Genomic DNA, 16,937 nt, shown 5'->3' on the forward strand with positions numbered 1-16,937 from the left:
CCAGCTAGGCAAAAGAGTCTCATTTACTGACTAGAACATAGTTACTCATCAGGGTGCCCGAGCAGGAACCAGGATGTCTGATATGGTGTATAAGTGTAATCTTCAAGATAACATACAGAGATGCTAATCCTGAAGGCGAGGGTATGTATGTGAAGATGAGGCCTTGGAGTACTAATTCGGTCCTTGGGTTAAACCTTCACAGTGGCACTGTTACCCTTATAAAAAAAAAAAAAAAAAAAAAAAAAAGGAAAGAGAGAGATAGAGAGCTTGCTTTGGCCAACTCTGTGAGGACACATCACAAGTAGCCATTTGCAAGCAAAAAACAAGTTGGTTAGTATCTTGTTCTTGGAGTTCCAGTCTCCAGCAAAGTGGGAAATCAATTTTTATCGTTAAACTACCCATCTGTAACATTTTTGCTAAGCTATCCCCAGCTCACCAGGACAACATCCTAAGCATTTCTCCAACTCCTCATGTCTAATTATGAAGCCCTATTGCTTTTATTTCCTAACTAGCTCCCAGATTCCATCCACATTTTGTTGGTTGGCTGGATAATTGGTTTCTTGATCTAATTGGTTTTTTTTTGTTTTTTTTTTTTTTTTTAAGACAGAGTCTTCCTATGAATCCTTGGCCCTCCTCAGCCTCTGAAATGTCCTTCCTGGGTTAAGGGCTGTGCCACCTCACTGCTCCACCCACAATATGCCAAGCTGAGAACTGCTAACTGGTCCAGGTCCTTACGACGCACCAGCTACAGGAGAACTCTTCCCTCACTTTTATGCCACTCTTTATAAGCTACACACACACACACACACACACACACACACACACACGAGCTCCCAACGAGCTCCCAGGTTAATCAAACAGAGGCGGTTTCTCAGCTGAGGGTCCCTACTCCCTGGTGACTCTCATACACTAACCAGCACACCGACCACTGGCAGGAGACAAGCGCTCTATGTACCTCCTATGCAGGAAAGGGAGAGCACTGCCAAGAGAATGCAGGACGAGCCCCGCACTTTGAGATTTACTGCATGAAGACCCCAGCAGAAAGGCACACAAAAGACCCTCGAAATAATATAGGTTATTGCCATGGATGTTGGTTGCCAGCTAGGGCATAGAAACAAGAACCTCTTGCGACAGTCAAAGAGCCCAGAAAAATCCTGACCTGGAAGCCTCCCCCTGACAGTTAGTTATCACGGTGTTTAGAAGGGGTTATGCAAGCTGCAAAGAGAGCTAGAACCCCTGAGAACCACTGGAAAGACATCCTCAGTGGTGCCATGGTAGCAGCGGTATTTCTGTAGCAAGTAAGAGTTATCTAATTGGATCTAATGCCTGTTGGTTGGAGGGAACTCAGGCCTGACACTCTAAACCTGGCCACGAAGCTGTGGCTCGAGGGATCATAGGCCCTATAGGAGAACCTGTTATTACCACATTACTGAAGCAATATTGTTCCCAACTGCATTCTAAATATGTGTCCCTTCATCCATAGCTATGTCCAGTTCTCACGCCTCACCAAAGACGCTTCTTTCCAATGCAAATGGAGATGTTAGGGAGATTCACAACAGGTCAGAATGGGGAGTCCAAGTGACCACGAGTCCTCAGTCTCAAATGGAATATCTATAACACAACCCCACACCTAATGCTTAAGGAATATTGAGAAAGAGGGCTCAAAAAGCTTGTAAGAACCAGAGGGCTGGGACAGCTGGAATGTGATACTGTCCTCTGGACTATCGTGGGATATTGCTTCTATGAACTCTTAGCAGTAAGGCTGCCCACAAAATGAGGTCACAGCCACACTGGCTGGAGCTCCTGGAATCCCGTCGATGAGAGGATGGAGAGATTATATGAGCAAGGGGTGGAGTCAAGATCATGATGGGGAAACACACAGAGACAGCTCATGGGAGTGCACAGATTCTGGACAGCTAAGGAGCCTGCATGAAACCAACGAGGCCCTCTGCATGTGGGTGACAGTTGTTTCTGGAGGCCCTGGCGGTAAGACCAGGATCTATCTCTGGTGCATGAACTGGTCTTTTGGAGCTTATTCTCTGTGTTGGGATGTCTAGCTCAGCCTTGATGCAATGAGGAGGAGCTTAGTCCTGACTCAAGTTGATATGACATGCTTTGGTGACTCCCATGAGAGGCCTTATCCTTTCTGAGGAGCAGATGGGGAAAGGTAGAAAGAGGTGGATGGAGGGGATGGGGGGGGGGGCAGAGGAGGAAGGGGAAACTGTGGTTGGCATGTAAAACAAATTTTAAAAATTAATTTTAAAAAATCTTTGAAGACCATATCAGCCCACATAGAAAGCGATTTAACAAGGTCACAACCCTAAAGGAAGATCTGCAGTCAATGACTGCTTGGAGAGTAAGAACCAGTCATTGTAAGGATGTTTGTTTGTTTGTTTGTTTGTTTGCTTGTTTGTTTGTTTTAGGGACGAGACTCTACCAGTCAATCTATATGGCAAGTAAGGGCAACACTAATTGGGCTCAGTCAGCTACACACATACACAAATATACACACACACATACACACACACACACACACACACACACACACACACATTCATATATAGGTTGGAGAAGAAGTGGTCCTTAATCAAGAGGAGTTGGTCAGGAGGATTCAACAGAAATTGAATGTGGGAGAAAGTGGAATTCTCCTGACATCAATCTTGGGCTTCCAGCTGAGCATGTTAAGGGTGCCCACACAGAGAGAAAACATGCAAACACATACATGCACACACACAAAAATGGGAAAAGAAAAAAATATAAAAACATGCCAACACCACGTAAAGAATTTGACAGGAAGGTCTTAGTTTTAATACGATCAGTCTCATACATGTAGCATTTTTCAAACTATGAGTTGGGCGCCATTAATAAGTCATTGAGTCAATTTAATGACCAGCTTTAATGAAAAAAGACTAGATAACGTGCAATGTGGGCCAATGTGGTTTCCCTTGTGTGTGTGAAGTGGTTCTTGAGGGCTCTTAGTATACAACAGGACAGGAAATTCATTCTTTCTATTAGGATGATAGTGCAAGATTAAAAGCTTTTCGGCTAGAATAAATGATATTGTTTCCTCGTCTCTGAAGGGTAAATTATTGCTCAAAGGGTAGGCTCACATAAAACATTTTCAATCTTTTTTTTAATATAAAATGTTGCATTCATAGGCTTTTCTACCAGCATTTTTTGTTTTAGTTAAATGTTTGTTCTGATATATGTGCTCACAACATAAAGTCAGCATGGAGAAAACCTGAACATGCACTGTCAGCGGCCACTCTGAAAGTGTTATGGTAATGAACACAGCTCAAAACAGGAAACCTCTGTGTTTCTTGAAATCTTGTAATCTTTATGGTGCTACTGTAATAGCTTCTCAAGTGAATCAAGACTGGAAGGGAAGGGCAGCATCTCTGTTACCATGGGGACCTCATGAAAGAATCATCACATAAGACAATGACCCAAAGAAGGAAACCATTTTTTACTGGCCGTTGCCGCAGGAGGCTAGATCAAGAACATCAGCTCTATCGTTGGTACGGCCCTTCTAATTATTCTTTTCTTCCCACTTGCAGTATAGAGCCTGCGCCAGGCTCAAAGCACCCAACAATCCCAAACTACTCAGCTCCGTGTATTATCTATCGACAATACAGTAACACACATAGAAAACATCTTAAGAAACAGCAACGAAACTGACAAAAGCCAAGAGGAAAGGTGCATACCCTCCTAACTCCCACACAAACTACCATCAAAGAGCCCTTCCGAAGGCAAGGAGGCTAAAGATTCTAAACAAGAAAGAGAAGCCCCTTCCTCTGAAATCTGAAGACATGTTAACAGAGAACATGATTCCTACTCCAACGTGTTCTAAAGCACTTCCAGAGAAGGACGGAGATAGAGTATCTGTGAGGGTCCATGAAATCAGGGTTTTAAGCCTTTCTTTTTAAGATGATGTTCAGGACCTTCTGAGCAGCTTGCTTGGGTATTGGTTTTCATCAGGCTCACTAGGGCTTTCTCCTTTCTTATATGTTTTTGTTTTGTTCAGTAGTCCATATTCTCTGGCTAACTTAACCAGGCTCACAAAGGTAAACGGTCTACCTCAATTGAGAGGGAGGAACCGAAGGCTCAGCAGATCCGCTGGCTCTTCTGAGACTGCTGTGCACCAAAGGCGAACACATAAGCACAAGCAGTGACTTTAACTTCCCTTCTAGGCAATGCCCACCACTGTGTGAAGCATAGAGAAGAGGAGGACGTGCAAGAGACACAGAGCAGTCCGGAGGGCATGCAGAAGGGCCCCCCCCCCCCCATGGAGCTCATCCCAGAGAAGCAGAAGCAGAATCAAACAGAGTGAGAAAGAGAGCAGCAATCACCTGGATTCCGGCAGCCTTCTACGAGGCATACGCTAACTTCTGGTTTTAGTTTAAAGCCGTGTGGGACACGCCACAACGCTCTAGTAAGCGCTGCTACCCCTAGATGATGTTTTATAACAAAGGACACATTTGGTTGGAAGAACTCTGCAGAAGTAGTACTGGTAAAGACCTAGGATAGCACTTACCCCAGAGACCAGGACTCAAAAGAGTTAGACTACGCACCTGCAGTAACACAGTGGACAGCAGTGTGCACATGAGAGCAGGAGCTAATTAGTTTGACCTAAGACAAATGTGCCTATCATCCATCACACCCTCGCTCTCGTGCCGGACCACCGAGCCTCATCCTCAACCTTAACCTTTTTTCTCTTGGCAATATTGGGGTTGAATCTATAGCTTCATGCTTGCTAGGGAAGTGTTTGTCCACTCAGTCATTTATGCATGCATGCACACACGTGTGTATGTATTTATACACAGTCTTGCTTGCTTGATCATGTTCCTGTAGTTTGCTCTGTGTCCAGGCAGGCCTTAAACTCGAGTCTTCTAAGTAGCTAAGGTTATAAGCAGGTCTATACCACCAAGCTCAGCTACTAATAGAATTTTTTGAAGGCAAGGTTACTAGTATACTTCCAGAGAGTATGTGTAGATTGTTCTATGCTTACTCATCAATTCAATATTAAAATAATTCCTATGTGCCAGCCTTGAATGTCTACCCTGACACGTTACAAGTATAAAATTTAAGTATTTCATCCATTTGCTACTTGTTATATAACTAAAAGTCATACAAACATTTGTATAAATAACCATACATAAGAGGTATCTTTGCAAAAATATACACTATACTGAAACTTTGGGTATAGGAATAAGGAAATTGACTTACTTCTATACCTGCTATGAGCCAAATATAGTATATATTATCTGTAATAACAGAAAACCAAAACTCAGATTCTAAAATATGTTTAAGGACTTCGTAATCTAAGCAGCTCCCAATGCTGTTCACCATGCTGAGAAGTAGAAGCGCACACAGAAGTATCCTAGCAAAATTTTGAACACACACCACCTAACAGATGGGTTCTCAAAAACAACGATGCATTCCACAAGCCAAATGCTCAAAACTTAATAATAAAAGATGATGAAGAGTTTTGAATATGCAGCATTGCATAAATGAGAACCTCAACAATAACTCGGGGCAGAAACTCCCTTTGTGCTCTCACCTCTCACCGCCTTCCTTTCCCAAACATGTGCGCCCTCTTCTCTCCCTTCCCCTACTCTGCTTCCCAAGTCTGCAGAAAGCCCCAAACACTTGACTGATCATATCCGGTTGCCATTCCAGGAAATCCCAGAGTGGTTTTTAAGCCTCTGCCCACAGCTTGTAAAGAAAGGCAAAGAGAAAAACTGATCGATATCCGCACCCCAGCTGCGACCTGGCGCATGAGGAAATCTAGAAAAATAAATGTCATCCATAATCTGTATAATTTAACACTTACAAGAAACCCTCTGGGGTTGACTCCAAGCCTGAACGGGACCAAGTTGCCTGGATGAGTCTGAGCTTTCTGCACCAGGTGTCAAGACTGGTTGGAAGGCAATGCCCTCTACTTCCTTATTAGCTCAGACAAGGACAGGCCTTCCCCCTTGTTAGGGTTATCTGATCCCCAAAAGGAGGAAAGAAAGGAGAGAAAACGACCACTGTCTACACCTCTCTGGAGAGCCCTTTGGCAAGGGCTCCCATTACAGTTAGAAGCTGGAAACCCTTCTAAAAGGTGGGTACACGACAAACTATTGTCTTGATAACCAGTCACAGCGCAGAACCGAAGCTCATGTAAAATATGACTTTGTTTAATCATAGAGTCCCTTCAGTAGATGAGTCCCATCCCGAGGCGAATTGGGGGGCGGGGAGGGAGTGGTGGAAATATCCTAATCGTGATTAGGACTCCCTTAAAAGGTTTCCCAGGTTTTTTGAAATTACAGGAGAATACATTCGGAACGTAAACACATATCCATATCATATAAATCACTAGGTCCATCCACAATAAAAACAAGAACGCCAATCGGCAGGACGGGGCATTAAAGGAAATGAAGATTGTCAGTAAAATCCATAATGCTTTCTTTCTGTTAGACCTTCCGGGAGGTTATAATTGCATTTGGCCGCTATGGGCTTGTCAGTGAGCCTTGTTTCTTAACAGTCTCAACCCTAAAAGGAGTGACTGTCAAGGGGGGACTCAGCTGAAATGAAACAACAAAAAAACGGGAACTGTAATCCTTCCGAAATGGGAGGAGGAAGGGAAGGGAGCCTCCTGTATTCATCAGTCAACATTAATGTCCTTTGTTGTTCACCTTTGCACATAACAGCGAACGCTATCCGGTTCCTTTTTCTCCCAAATCAGTGCCAGGGTAGCCCCCTCCTAAAAGCTGCCTCCCAGTATCCAAAAGCCAGGCGTTCTGATCCTCCTCTCCCTCATCACTTTCCAGTGGGCCTTCACGACCCCCCACTGCGCTCATCCCCTGGTGGAGAAGGTGTCCAGAAGTAAAAACGCTGCCGAAATCTCGGTTCCCCTCCAAGGACCAAAGAGCGCAGCAGCACAGATGTTGAAATTTACCAAATCCCGGCCGCAACACACACACACCCCAGACACCAGGGAGGCAAGGGAGGAAGGAGGCTGCGTCCCAGCTCCGTCTGTCACGGGGGCTGCCGGTGCCACATTCCGCACTCCGGGAATGCAGACCCCAGCCGCGGGGAGTTCGCGCCTCCCTACTGTTTGGGAGTGTTCTCGCTGCGGGATCGCGGTCTCCCTCAGCACCCCAGGAAATCCATGCAACCCACTGCCGCCTCTCTGCCGCTGTGGGCCAGCATGGGCTGGACGAAGACAAACCCTGCTGGCCTCCCCGTCCAACTTGACACGCAACACGCCCCGCGGCAGCTCCAAACTCCGCCAGCAGAGCCCCGGGCTGCTGTCCCAACATTCTGGGACCGGGTTCGAGGCGCGCTGCGTGTGCGGTGGGGAGCGAGACCCCAGTGAGCACCCCTCGCCCAGAGGCGGTGCTGCCAAGCCCGGGACCCGCCGCGCTATGCCAAGACCCGGCATTTGCAGCCTGGCGCGGTGCGAGCGAGCTGCGTGGGGACAAGGACAGGAGCGTGGTAAAAGTTCGCCCGCGAGCACTCACCCACGCCGTATTTTTCGTGCTCTGTAGGTATCCACATGGCTCTAAAGGGCGCTGAGGGGCTCTGGGCTAGGCAATCCCCGCGCCCCTCCAGTGGCTCACAACAATGCACGGCTCCCGAAGAGCAGCTGCGGCGCTGGAGCGCGGAGGATAGCGCGGGCTGCGGCTCTGGGCAGGGGCTGCGCCCGGGGCTCCCGAGCTGGCACTGACACTACACGGCCGAGGCTGCGCCGCCCGCCGCTCTGCCGGCCGCGGCTGCTCACAGCCCTGCGACGCGCTCCCGGGAACCCGGCGGCGCAGTCATTGTTCTGATTCACTGAACTAAGCGAACACGCCGGGGCACTCGCGGGCGCACCCCCGCCCGTCAGCGCCTCAACCAGGGCTGCCTCCCCACCGCCGGCGAAGCATGCCGGGAGTTGTAGTTCTTCGTCTCGCGGAGCCGGAAGAGGGCGAGGCTCCAGCAGTCAGGGGGCGGGGCAACCAGTTAGGCTCGCCGCATTTTATTGGTCAAGAATGAGACGGCACGGTATAGGCGTGTAGGAAATCACCCAGTGGGTCGGCCTGTGATCCCAGGCACGTTTCTATTGGTGTATCCCTGCTACGCTCCGCCCACAACCCGCCCCTTTCTGCTGGTCCAGGTTATGGCTGCCACAGAGGCCCAGGGCCTCGGTGTGTACCTGAGGGAGGACGCTGCAGGGGCCCACGGTGGAGTCGGGTCCTTGGATCATGAAGGTGAGTGCGCTGTCTCTCGGGTGCAGGTGATCTGTCTTCATTTTTCCCGTGCCCTGGTGCATCTGACCCCCTCTCGGACCTTAAGAGCCGATCAGCTCTGAGACCACCTTGGCCCCAGGCAGAGAGCCACGGGCGGGACCCAAAGAGATGGGGTGGGACGGGCGTCAGTTGCCCGGCTGAGGCTGTCTTGGGTGGAAGGGGAAAGTGGGAAGACCTGCCTTCCCGGCCGCTGGGAATGCTCCTTTTGCTGTCTTCCGGAATTCCCTGAGTGGGTGTGGGTCACGTCTGGGTCGCACGTGTGTGATTGTAATGCCGGGATTAGCAGCTATTTCCTAGTCAGTACCATTCGCCCTGCTTATTTTGCCGAGTTTGGCTTTGGAGAGGTGTTTTGTTTAGCTTGGTACAGGTTTCCTAGTTGGAGACTGGTCTGGGCGCTCGAGTACTCACTTGACAGTTGCTCGTTGGAGTACTCTCCAAAGGGAAAGCTGTGTGTATCTCGGGTACCTTTTGGCCCTAAGGCTCTCCAGAGTTGAATGTGGAGCCTGGGAGATCTTAAGTCCTAAGTTCTCAGAGAAAGAGAAAAGAGAATGAAATGCACTCCAGCCTTCACTGAATATTTAAAAGGGGGTTTTGAACATCATCACGGCTACTTTGTACCTACCTAACTTTGATGTTGTCTTCAGTTTCACTGTAGAGATCAAAAATCAAACTTTGAAAGCCACACATAGGCTGCCTTTTTCTTTTGGTCTCTCACCACTCCCCTCCGGACCCTTTTTTGCTTAAGTGTATAATTTAGCACACCAAGTTCTTTTTGCTTAACAGATATGATTTGAGAGTTGGTTTTGGTTCTTGGTCCTTGTTGATGCTTTTACCTTTCACCTTCACAGCTAAAACTGAGATTTACTACGAAGTTTGTTTCGTTTTGTTTTTATCTCAGTAGCAGAGAAATGAAGTGCAGTTTCTCCCACTTCCTGGGAGTGAAATTCCCATCCTATAAGCAGCCTGTCATTGAGTTAGCCATAATTCTTATAACAACAGACTTTTATGTTTTTCCAGATTATCAGTGTCCCAGGGGGCTACCATTTTAAGATATAAAGTTGGAAGCGTTGATAACTTTTTCTCCCGGATTAATTTATTTAAAAATTTCCAAGTACCTCCAAAGCATAAAACACTTAAAAGTTATTAGTTACCTTACAATTCACTAAAAATATTTCAGACAGTTCATTTAGAGGAATGTGGATTGAAAAAAAATAGTAAAGCCCTTCCAGTACACAGGCGCTCTTATAAACTTTGGTGTGTATTTTTTTGATTTATTTCTTTATAATATTTATAGTTGTGGAATATTATTTTAAGAGGTGTTACATTTGTTTTAGTGATGCAAAGATGTGCTGCATTCTTTTATGTTTCGTTTGTTTAACTCTGTGAAGCTCTGATACTTTGCCTGTCTAAAACACCTAATTAATTTAATAAAGAGCTGAATAGCCAGCCAGTAGCTGGGCAGAGAAAGGATAGGCAAGGCTGTCAGGAAGAGGGAACAAGTAGGAGGAGGACTCTGGATCAAGAAAAGGAGGGGAGGAGGTCACAAGGGGCCAGCTACCCAGCTACACAGAAAGCCCCAGGGTGAAAAGTAAAGGAAGGTGTGCAGAGCAGAGAAAGATAAAAGCCCAGAGGCAAAAAGGTAGATGGGATAACTTAAGACAAGCTGGCTAGAAACAAGCCAAGCTAAGTCTGGGTCTCCATAATAAGACTCCGGATGATTTATCTGGGAGCTGGGTGGTGACCTCCCCCCCACCCCACCTAAGAGCAAAGAATAACAAACAACCAACAACAATATGTGGTTTAGTTCATTTTGTAATAAAAAGGATAATTGTAGTAAACTCAAAGATCTACAACTTTCTTCTTGCTTATCAAAAGGTATTTCCATATCAGGACATTCATTGTTTCATTTTTCAGTGACTTCACACATATTCTATAGACCAGATATTTTGTACTTCAGCCAGTTCCTTATGTAAACTATACATAGATACTTAAAAAAATACTCGTCATGAGTATTCCGCAGTAATGGCCAAGTGTCCTCCACCCGGTATTTCCCCGGCTATGAGGACATTTCTATCCAGAACCAGTGGGAATATGGTAGGACTGAATTAGGTGACTACTGAAAGTTTCTGTTTAGACTCCAGTTTTCCAGCAGAAGTATGGAGCAGCGGTGAATGTGCAATGGTTGTGACAGAAGTGGCCCTTCCCCTGATCAGAACTGCCCAGTGTTTTCACTGATCTCCAGTCCCTGCTGGGAGAGCTTGATAGCTGGTTTTTATGTCATTTTTAGTAAGTCAATTTGTCATTTAAAACTCCCCTTTAATAATGTATTATTCCATGACTTTATTAAAATTCTTTTTAAACCCTGCAAAATGGGACACATATTTTAGGGGGAAATAATTGCATTAGGAGTGTATTTCTTCTTAGGCGGGCACTTAAGTTATCAAGCATGTCTTTCTCTGTAGAAATCCCACACCTTTTTAATTTCTGGAAAACTGCCTCTTTTCAGAGGTTTCCCTCTAACTCTAATTAAAATGTCAATCTGTGTGTTTAATATCCCGAGACAGAAGGGCCTGAGGAGTGGTTTAATAGAAATCTTCACAGTTCTCTAGTATCAATGCTGGCAGGAGTCACCAGGTGGGATGCAGGCAGCCCCAGCTCCCTCGCTGGCAGGAGTCACCAGGTGGAACACAGGCAGCCCCAGCTCCCTCGCTGAGACCACCCTGCTGCCTGCGTTCTTTTGGTCCGTTCCTCCTCCAGCCCCTGCATTGGTTGGCTCTGCACAAAACTGTCTTACTTTTTGAGAAAAACCAAAAAGTCATTTTTTTGGCAACACAGGTAAAGAAAGACATGGTACCAAGTGTGCAACTATCCTTGCTAGTTCTCCAGTGTCCAAGCTATCCCTTGGGTGTTGGGAGAAAGGGCCTGGAACCGAGGAGCTCTGGATGTCTCCTGGGGCTCATGTGGAGAGGAAATTAAATGGCATGGTCAGGCCAAGACTTGAAGATCCCTGCTTGTCATTCATGTGAACAGAGATTAGTATGTCATCTTAGGTTGCCTAAAACTGAAAACAAAAATTAGGGTTTGGGTAGATGGCATAGAGATTAGGAGCACTTGCTCCCCATTACCCACATAATAGCCGAATGTGGCCCCTGTGCCTGCAACCCTGGCTTTGTGGAGTGGAACAGGTGGGTCCCAGGTGTTCTTTGTCCAGACTGTCTGGCAAAACCAGTGAACTTCAGGTTCAGTGAGAGCCTGAGGCAAGTAAGGTCGAGTATGAAAGAGGAAGATCCCTCATGTCTTCCTCTGGACTTCCCGTTCAAGTGTGTAGGTGCTCACACCACACACACAGATAGCAAAGAAATTCAACATCTCAAATGCTTGACTGCTGTACGTTGTTTATTCTAATGTGGTTTTTAATAAGAAATCAATTAGATTGTGATCTATAGTTCAGCAATTGACACTTTGAGGATGGTTTTGTGCCTGGATGATTTCTTACGACAGTGCTTACCTGCATTGGAAGATTCTGGCAGTCACCTGGGTTGTCTTCTCCAAATGAATACACACTAGATGATGATGGTATCGTTGGAGTTCATGACTCCTGCCTTGCCGAGACCTATTTGTCTCCTTACAATGTCTGTGGAAGAAGTGGTGGAGGGCAGCAAGTGAACTCGCTGCTCTTGTATTTCATAATCTGACAAATAGCATCAAATCTAGGCTCTTCGAGCCCCGCCTGGCCCACAGGTCCTGAATTTGACCAGTTACCAAGTGCTACGACTCTGTTCCTGGAACACCGATGGAGTCTGCGCTTGCGCTCATCTCTGCAGCCACTATTCTGACTGTTTCTAACCCTCACCACCACCACACCTCCAAGGCTGAGCTTCAGAAAGAAAACAAAGACCTTGTTAGACTTGCTTTTGTCTGTCTGATCTGGCACAGTGTAAATAGTTAATAAATGTTCTACCTGGACAGTATTCCAGCCTCCCCAACTGGAAAGCCTTCCTCTTGACCTCTCTGACACCTAATTTTACCCCTGTTAATCTATTTTAAGGGTTTGCCCTGGAAATCATTATAACTCTGCCACAAGCATAAGTAGGTTCACCCTCTCTAGCTAAGAGTTATTCTGCTTTTCCGCCTCCTCTTCAGTCAGTCCTTCTCCAGCCCGTATCTTCATTATCTGCTTCTCTTAGCAGACTACAGTTACCTGTTGGCATCTTCACTTGCTAAAGGCAAGCCTCAGTTACTTTATATCCATGGACTGTCAGCACTCCACTCAAAAGGGGTAACAGTGTAGATGTTTAGGATATTTTTGAAACTTACTCAGTGTTTAGCATTGCCGCTACTTGAAGTGGAAGAATTGCAGCAATACTTAGAACAGGAAACGATTTCTGTTTGTGAATGGTGTACATGCCAACTGGAAATGTGAAGTATTATCAGAAGCTGTTTTGTCAGAACTAATCATGGCTTGCATTTTATGTTGTTTTCTGCCCTTTACAAAATGATCTTCTAATAACATTTAGATAATGATTAACTTTTTGTAGAGAATACTTAGGTCTGGCCTTTAAATCTGGATTCTGTAAATGAATGACCGGCCACATGCACCTTGAACTCTGCCTCCCATCATCTCTGTGGCTGGTAGCCAGTTCCCTACAGGCTGCCCTCCAGTTTCCTAGCATTCACTCTAGTCTCTCACATGGCTGTGGAAAGAGGATTAGACTTTATTTGGGAATAGCTCTATTTGGGTTTTAATTCTGGCATTGAATAGCTATTTAACATAGAGGTTTGTTATATGCTCTACATTAGTGAAAACATACACAAATGCCAGCCTTGCAAAATTCCTTTGCATTGCATATTTATGAAAGCTATAAAGTCATACTTTGGTAGATATCAGTTGCTCTTATTATGGAGATATACCTAACTGCACAATAAAACTTCCTGGCCTCTGATACTGAATCCAGTAAGAGGTGATCTAAGCTGTGGTGTAACCCTGGGGAAGCTTGGGAATGCACCCGTGATTACAGCGTATGCCTGCAGTGCCCTACTGGAATGTGCTCATAGCCATCTCTACTGTGCCACCCTACACAGCGCCGCTCCTTCCCAGTCAGCTTCCCATGCCACACATCCTCCAGCACTCTCCTGTCTTCTGGGATGACTTTGCAAGGCGTAGGCCTGAGGGTATCATGGGAACAAAAGCATCAGCAATGAGGTCTTTGTATATCTTGTTCGGTACGAGGACTTTCTCTGAGCATCTTTTTTATTTTGCTATAATACAGGAGAACCAACTTCTGGTTTCAGAGAGGAACTATATAAAAGGGCTATTGGAGTAATGGTTCGTGGTGATGATGGCTAATATTTGTGAGGTACTAGGTCAGGGCCTTACTGATCCAAACCACTTCCAGTATTTAGCTCATTTCATTCCTTTTATTGAAAATAATTTTTATAAAGTGGTGTGCCCAGCCAAGGTCACACGGTACCTGAAAGAGGGCTTTTACCCAGTGCACAGGTGTAGCAGTTTGACATGGTAACTAAATTCTATTAGATGAAGTCTGAGGCTGACGTTCGAAAACACAGCTATGTTCTAAGTAGCTGGGCAGTCGGACAGTGGAGAATGTGAGGTCAGACCGACTTAGGTTGGAATCCTGGTTGCTTACCAGCTTCAGGCCAAGAAAACCTCCTGCAGCAAGAGCCAGATAGCTGTCCTGCCGCGATGCCTATGGTTTCAGTGTAAGAAGATGCATATGACTGAAGGGGCATGGTCGATCAGCAGTTATGATTAACCAGACTAGCTTTAATATATAGTATTCAGCTTTAATAAAGGAAAGAAAAGGGAACTTACAAAAGCCAAGGTTCCAGCGAGGAGCGCAGGAAAACAAAGAGCACACGGGCTGCACACCTGCAAGATTTTATAAGTAAATATTAGCCTAAGGGGGACATGCCTTACAAACAAGGTGATTGGCTGGGCTTCCCCCTCATCTCCCCCTTTTGTCTAAATAAGACAGAACCAAACCAAATACAACTATATACAATAGGAACAAATAATGAATATAAAATTACAAACAGTATTAAGCGAGAAACATATAACAAAAGTTTTACTAAACATTCTATTTCAAGGAGTCTAAATAATGTAGAGGATAACTACAATTATCTAATCTTCAACCCCATCAAAGATCTGAGAAGGGAATTAATATTACTTAAGCAACCAGGACGTACAAACGAGAAACTTCCAAAATGTGCAACAAATGACAGAGACAACTGACTACCTGGGCAATCACCCGAAGTCTCGTTTTGCAATGTTGAGGCAACCAACTTTGGCTAAGGCCTAACACAATTGACATACCATTTTTCAAAGGCAAGGAACTTTTGGTAGAACTATCCTACCCTGTCTTGGCAAGATAAGACAATCCTGTTTTATCCACTTATGGATATTCTGTATCTTTGTCAGTAGTCGAGGTATGGGCTTTTCTTTGCCCAAAGGCCAGTTCTGCCAAGAAGAAGACAAGCTCCCAGTGGAGTGTCTTTGGTGCTCAATGTTCTCTCGGGAGTAGAGCAGTGTTGCCAGGAGTGATTGTGTCTCATAAGTACAAAACTCTAGGTTAGATTAAAGACCATTTTCTACAGCTCCTCAAAGAGGTCGAAGATTATACTATCTATACTAAATATAATCTCTATATATCTAAAAAAACTGAATATCCTAAATATAAATATGACAAACATATATGATTATTGATATATAATTCTCGATACCTATCTAACTTGGAGAGTAAGAGAATAAACAACTGTGCAATAAATGAGGACAATGATCTCCAAATGTAAACAGTGTCATTACATAAATAATATCAGAGGTAGAAATGTACATTGCAATATGGTAAATATCTCAATATAACAATTGTTTAAAACAGAGGTAGAAGCATACTCTCATACAATATTCAATATATCGATATACAAGAATCAGCACCAATACAATTTTTTAAAAACAATAACTCACAAATATCAATCATCCCATCAAACCAGTTAATCCCCCCCTTTTTTTCATTTAATATTTGTGCGCGCCACGGCTGGATATGACAGGCAAAGACCCTGCTTGGCTTCCCTGCCTCCTGGACAAGTTTCTATTGCAGAATTTGGTGGACACTTGAAGTATCATAGTGAGTTTGTATGCAACTCTCTTTGTATTAATATAGTTCTGTCATTTGTATAAAACAGTAATGTTCAACACAGACTCGGGTTTCCAATTTGAAAGCAGAAAATGTTTGTCAGAGTCACATAACAGAAATCATGCTTCTAAATGCAGATTAGGGTATAAGCCCTGGATGTTGGGCATTAACTGTCATCTGCGACAGCTCGACACATAAACCTTTTTTTTTTTCTTTTTTTTTCCCTTGGGAAGGGAAAGGTTTATTTCACCTTGGAGTCCATCATCCAGAGAAGTTGAGGCAAGAACTGACGCAGAGGCCATGGAGGAACGTGCTTGCTGTCTTACCCCTCACAGCATGCTCAGTGTTTTCTTACAACACCTAGGACTACCAGCCTAGGAGTGACATCACCCGCAATGGACTGGGCCCTCCCGCACCAGTCACTAACTAGGAAAATGCACCAGAGACTTGCCTACAGGCCAATCTTTGGGGGCATTTTCTCAGTTGATGCCCTCTTCCCAAGTGGCTCTAGCTTGTGTTGACATGAAACTATCTAGTACTGCTGTGGTCTGTCTAATACGGACATCAGACTACAGACTCACAGCTGCGCACTGAAGCAAGTGTGTTCTGCCGGCCGTCTTGACACACACGTGAGCAGGGTAGCACTGTTCGGAAGTCGTGATGAGCTCAGTCACCCATCTCCTGCTTGTTTTTCCAGCTGCTCCCGTCTTTCTGGGACTAGTGCCATTGGTTTGCAAAGTGTCCAACTGAGGTTAGGTTCTATCTTTAGCCATCGGAACCCAAAAATGTGTTTTGAAGCTAAAGAGGACTTCATCTTTTTTTTCTTTACTGTGGGTATTAACAAATGGCAAGTGGTAGAAAACCTTAAGACCATATGGAACATGGTTAGGCTCGCTCTGTGTTTAGCATGTCTTAATAAATGTTTTGGACAAACAAAATACATGGAAGGAAATGTATGGAATAATAGTCAAGACTGGATTCTAAAGTTGAATATTCTGTTCTGTAACAGAATAAACTTAAGAGAAACCTTTTACCTTATGAACTGTAATTTCATCAGAGAAAAAAGCATGCTAATATCATTAAACACTTAATCAAGTGGTGTGTGTAAAAGTCCTTGAGGAAACAGAAACACAGGCTAAGGTGCTATCCCAAAAGACAACGGGCACAAACCGTGGAACTAGACAGACTGGACAGTTAAAACCTGCGACCTTGAGCACATCAAGGGACCCCACTTCCATTATTACAGCTCAAGGAGGGACAGGGGAGGAACGGGGTATTGCAGATCCTGTAAAAGTACAAGACTTCTTTGGAAATGTCCTCCTCTAGACTGGTAGAAAGTGACCAGAATGTTTTACTCCAGGAAGGGGGGACGACCCATTCATTTCTCTGATTTGGGGCTTCCCTCCACTTGCCTCTTGTAGAAAGCCTCTTGAAGCTTTTGCCTGAAAGGTTTGCTCCTTGCTTTCTCTCTGTAGTCACTGAGATCAAAGAGCCCGTGTCTGCCCTCAAA

At 45.0% G+C, this 16,937-nt stretch overlaps 2 protein-coding genes across 2 annotated transcripts in view; one reads left to right on the plus strand and one right to left on the minus strand.

Moving 5' to 3' along the window:
* Dock4 (dedicator of cytokinesis 4) overlaps window positions 1-7,878 on the minus strand; it is a 412,188-nt gene extending 404,310 nt beyond the window's left edge. The window contains exon 1 of the mRNA XM_038335987.1: window positions 7,509-7,878. Within this exon, the coding sequence (XP_038191915.1) occupies window positions 7,509-7,545 (37 nt within the window). The 5' untranslated portion in view covers window positions 7,546-7,878. The remainder of the gene's footprint in view (window positions 1-7,508) is intronic.
* Window positions 7,879-8,124: 246 nt separating this feature from the next.
* Znf277 (zinc finger protein 277) overlaps window positions 8,125-16,937 on the plus strand; it is a 94,689-nt gene continuing 85,876 nt past the window's right edge. The window contains exon 1 of the mRNA XM_038336628.2: window positions 8,125-8,237. Coding sequence (XP_038192556.1) covers window positions 8,147-8,237 — 91 coding nt within the window. The 5' untranslated portion in view covers window positions 8,125-8,146. The remainder of the gene's footprint in view (window positions 8,238-16,937) is intronic.

The sequence above is a fragment of the Arvicola amphibius genome, chromosome 7 (assembly GCF_903992535.2).
Source record: "Arvicola amphibius chromosome 7, mArvAmp1.2, whole genome shotgun sequence".
In the NCBI taxonomy this organism is placed as follows: domain Eukaryota; kingdom Metazoa; phylum Chordata; class Mammalia; order Rodentia; family Cricetidae; genus Arvicola; species Arvicola amphibius.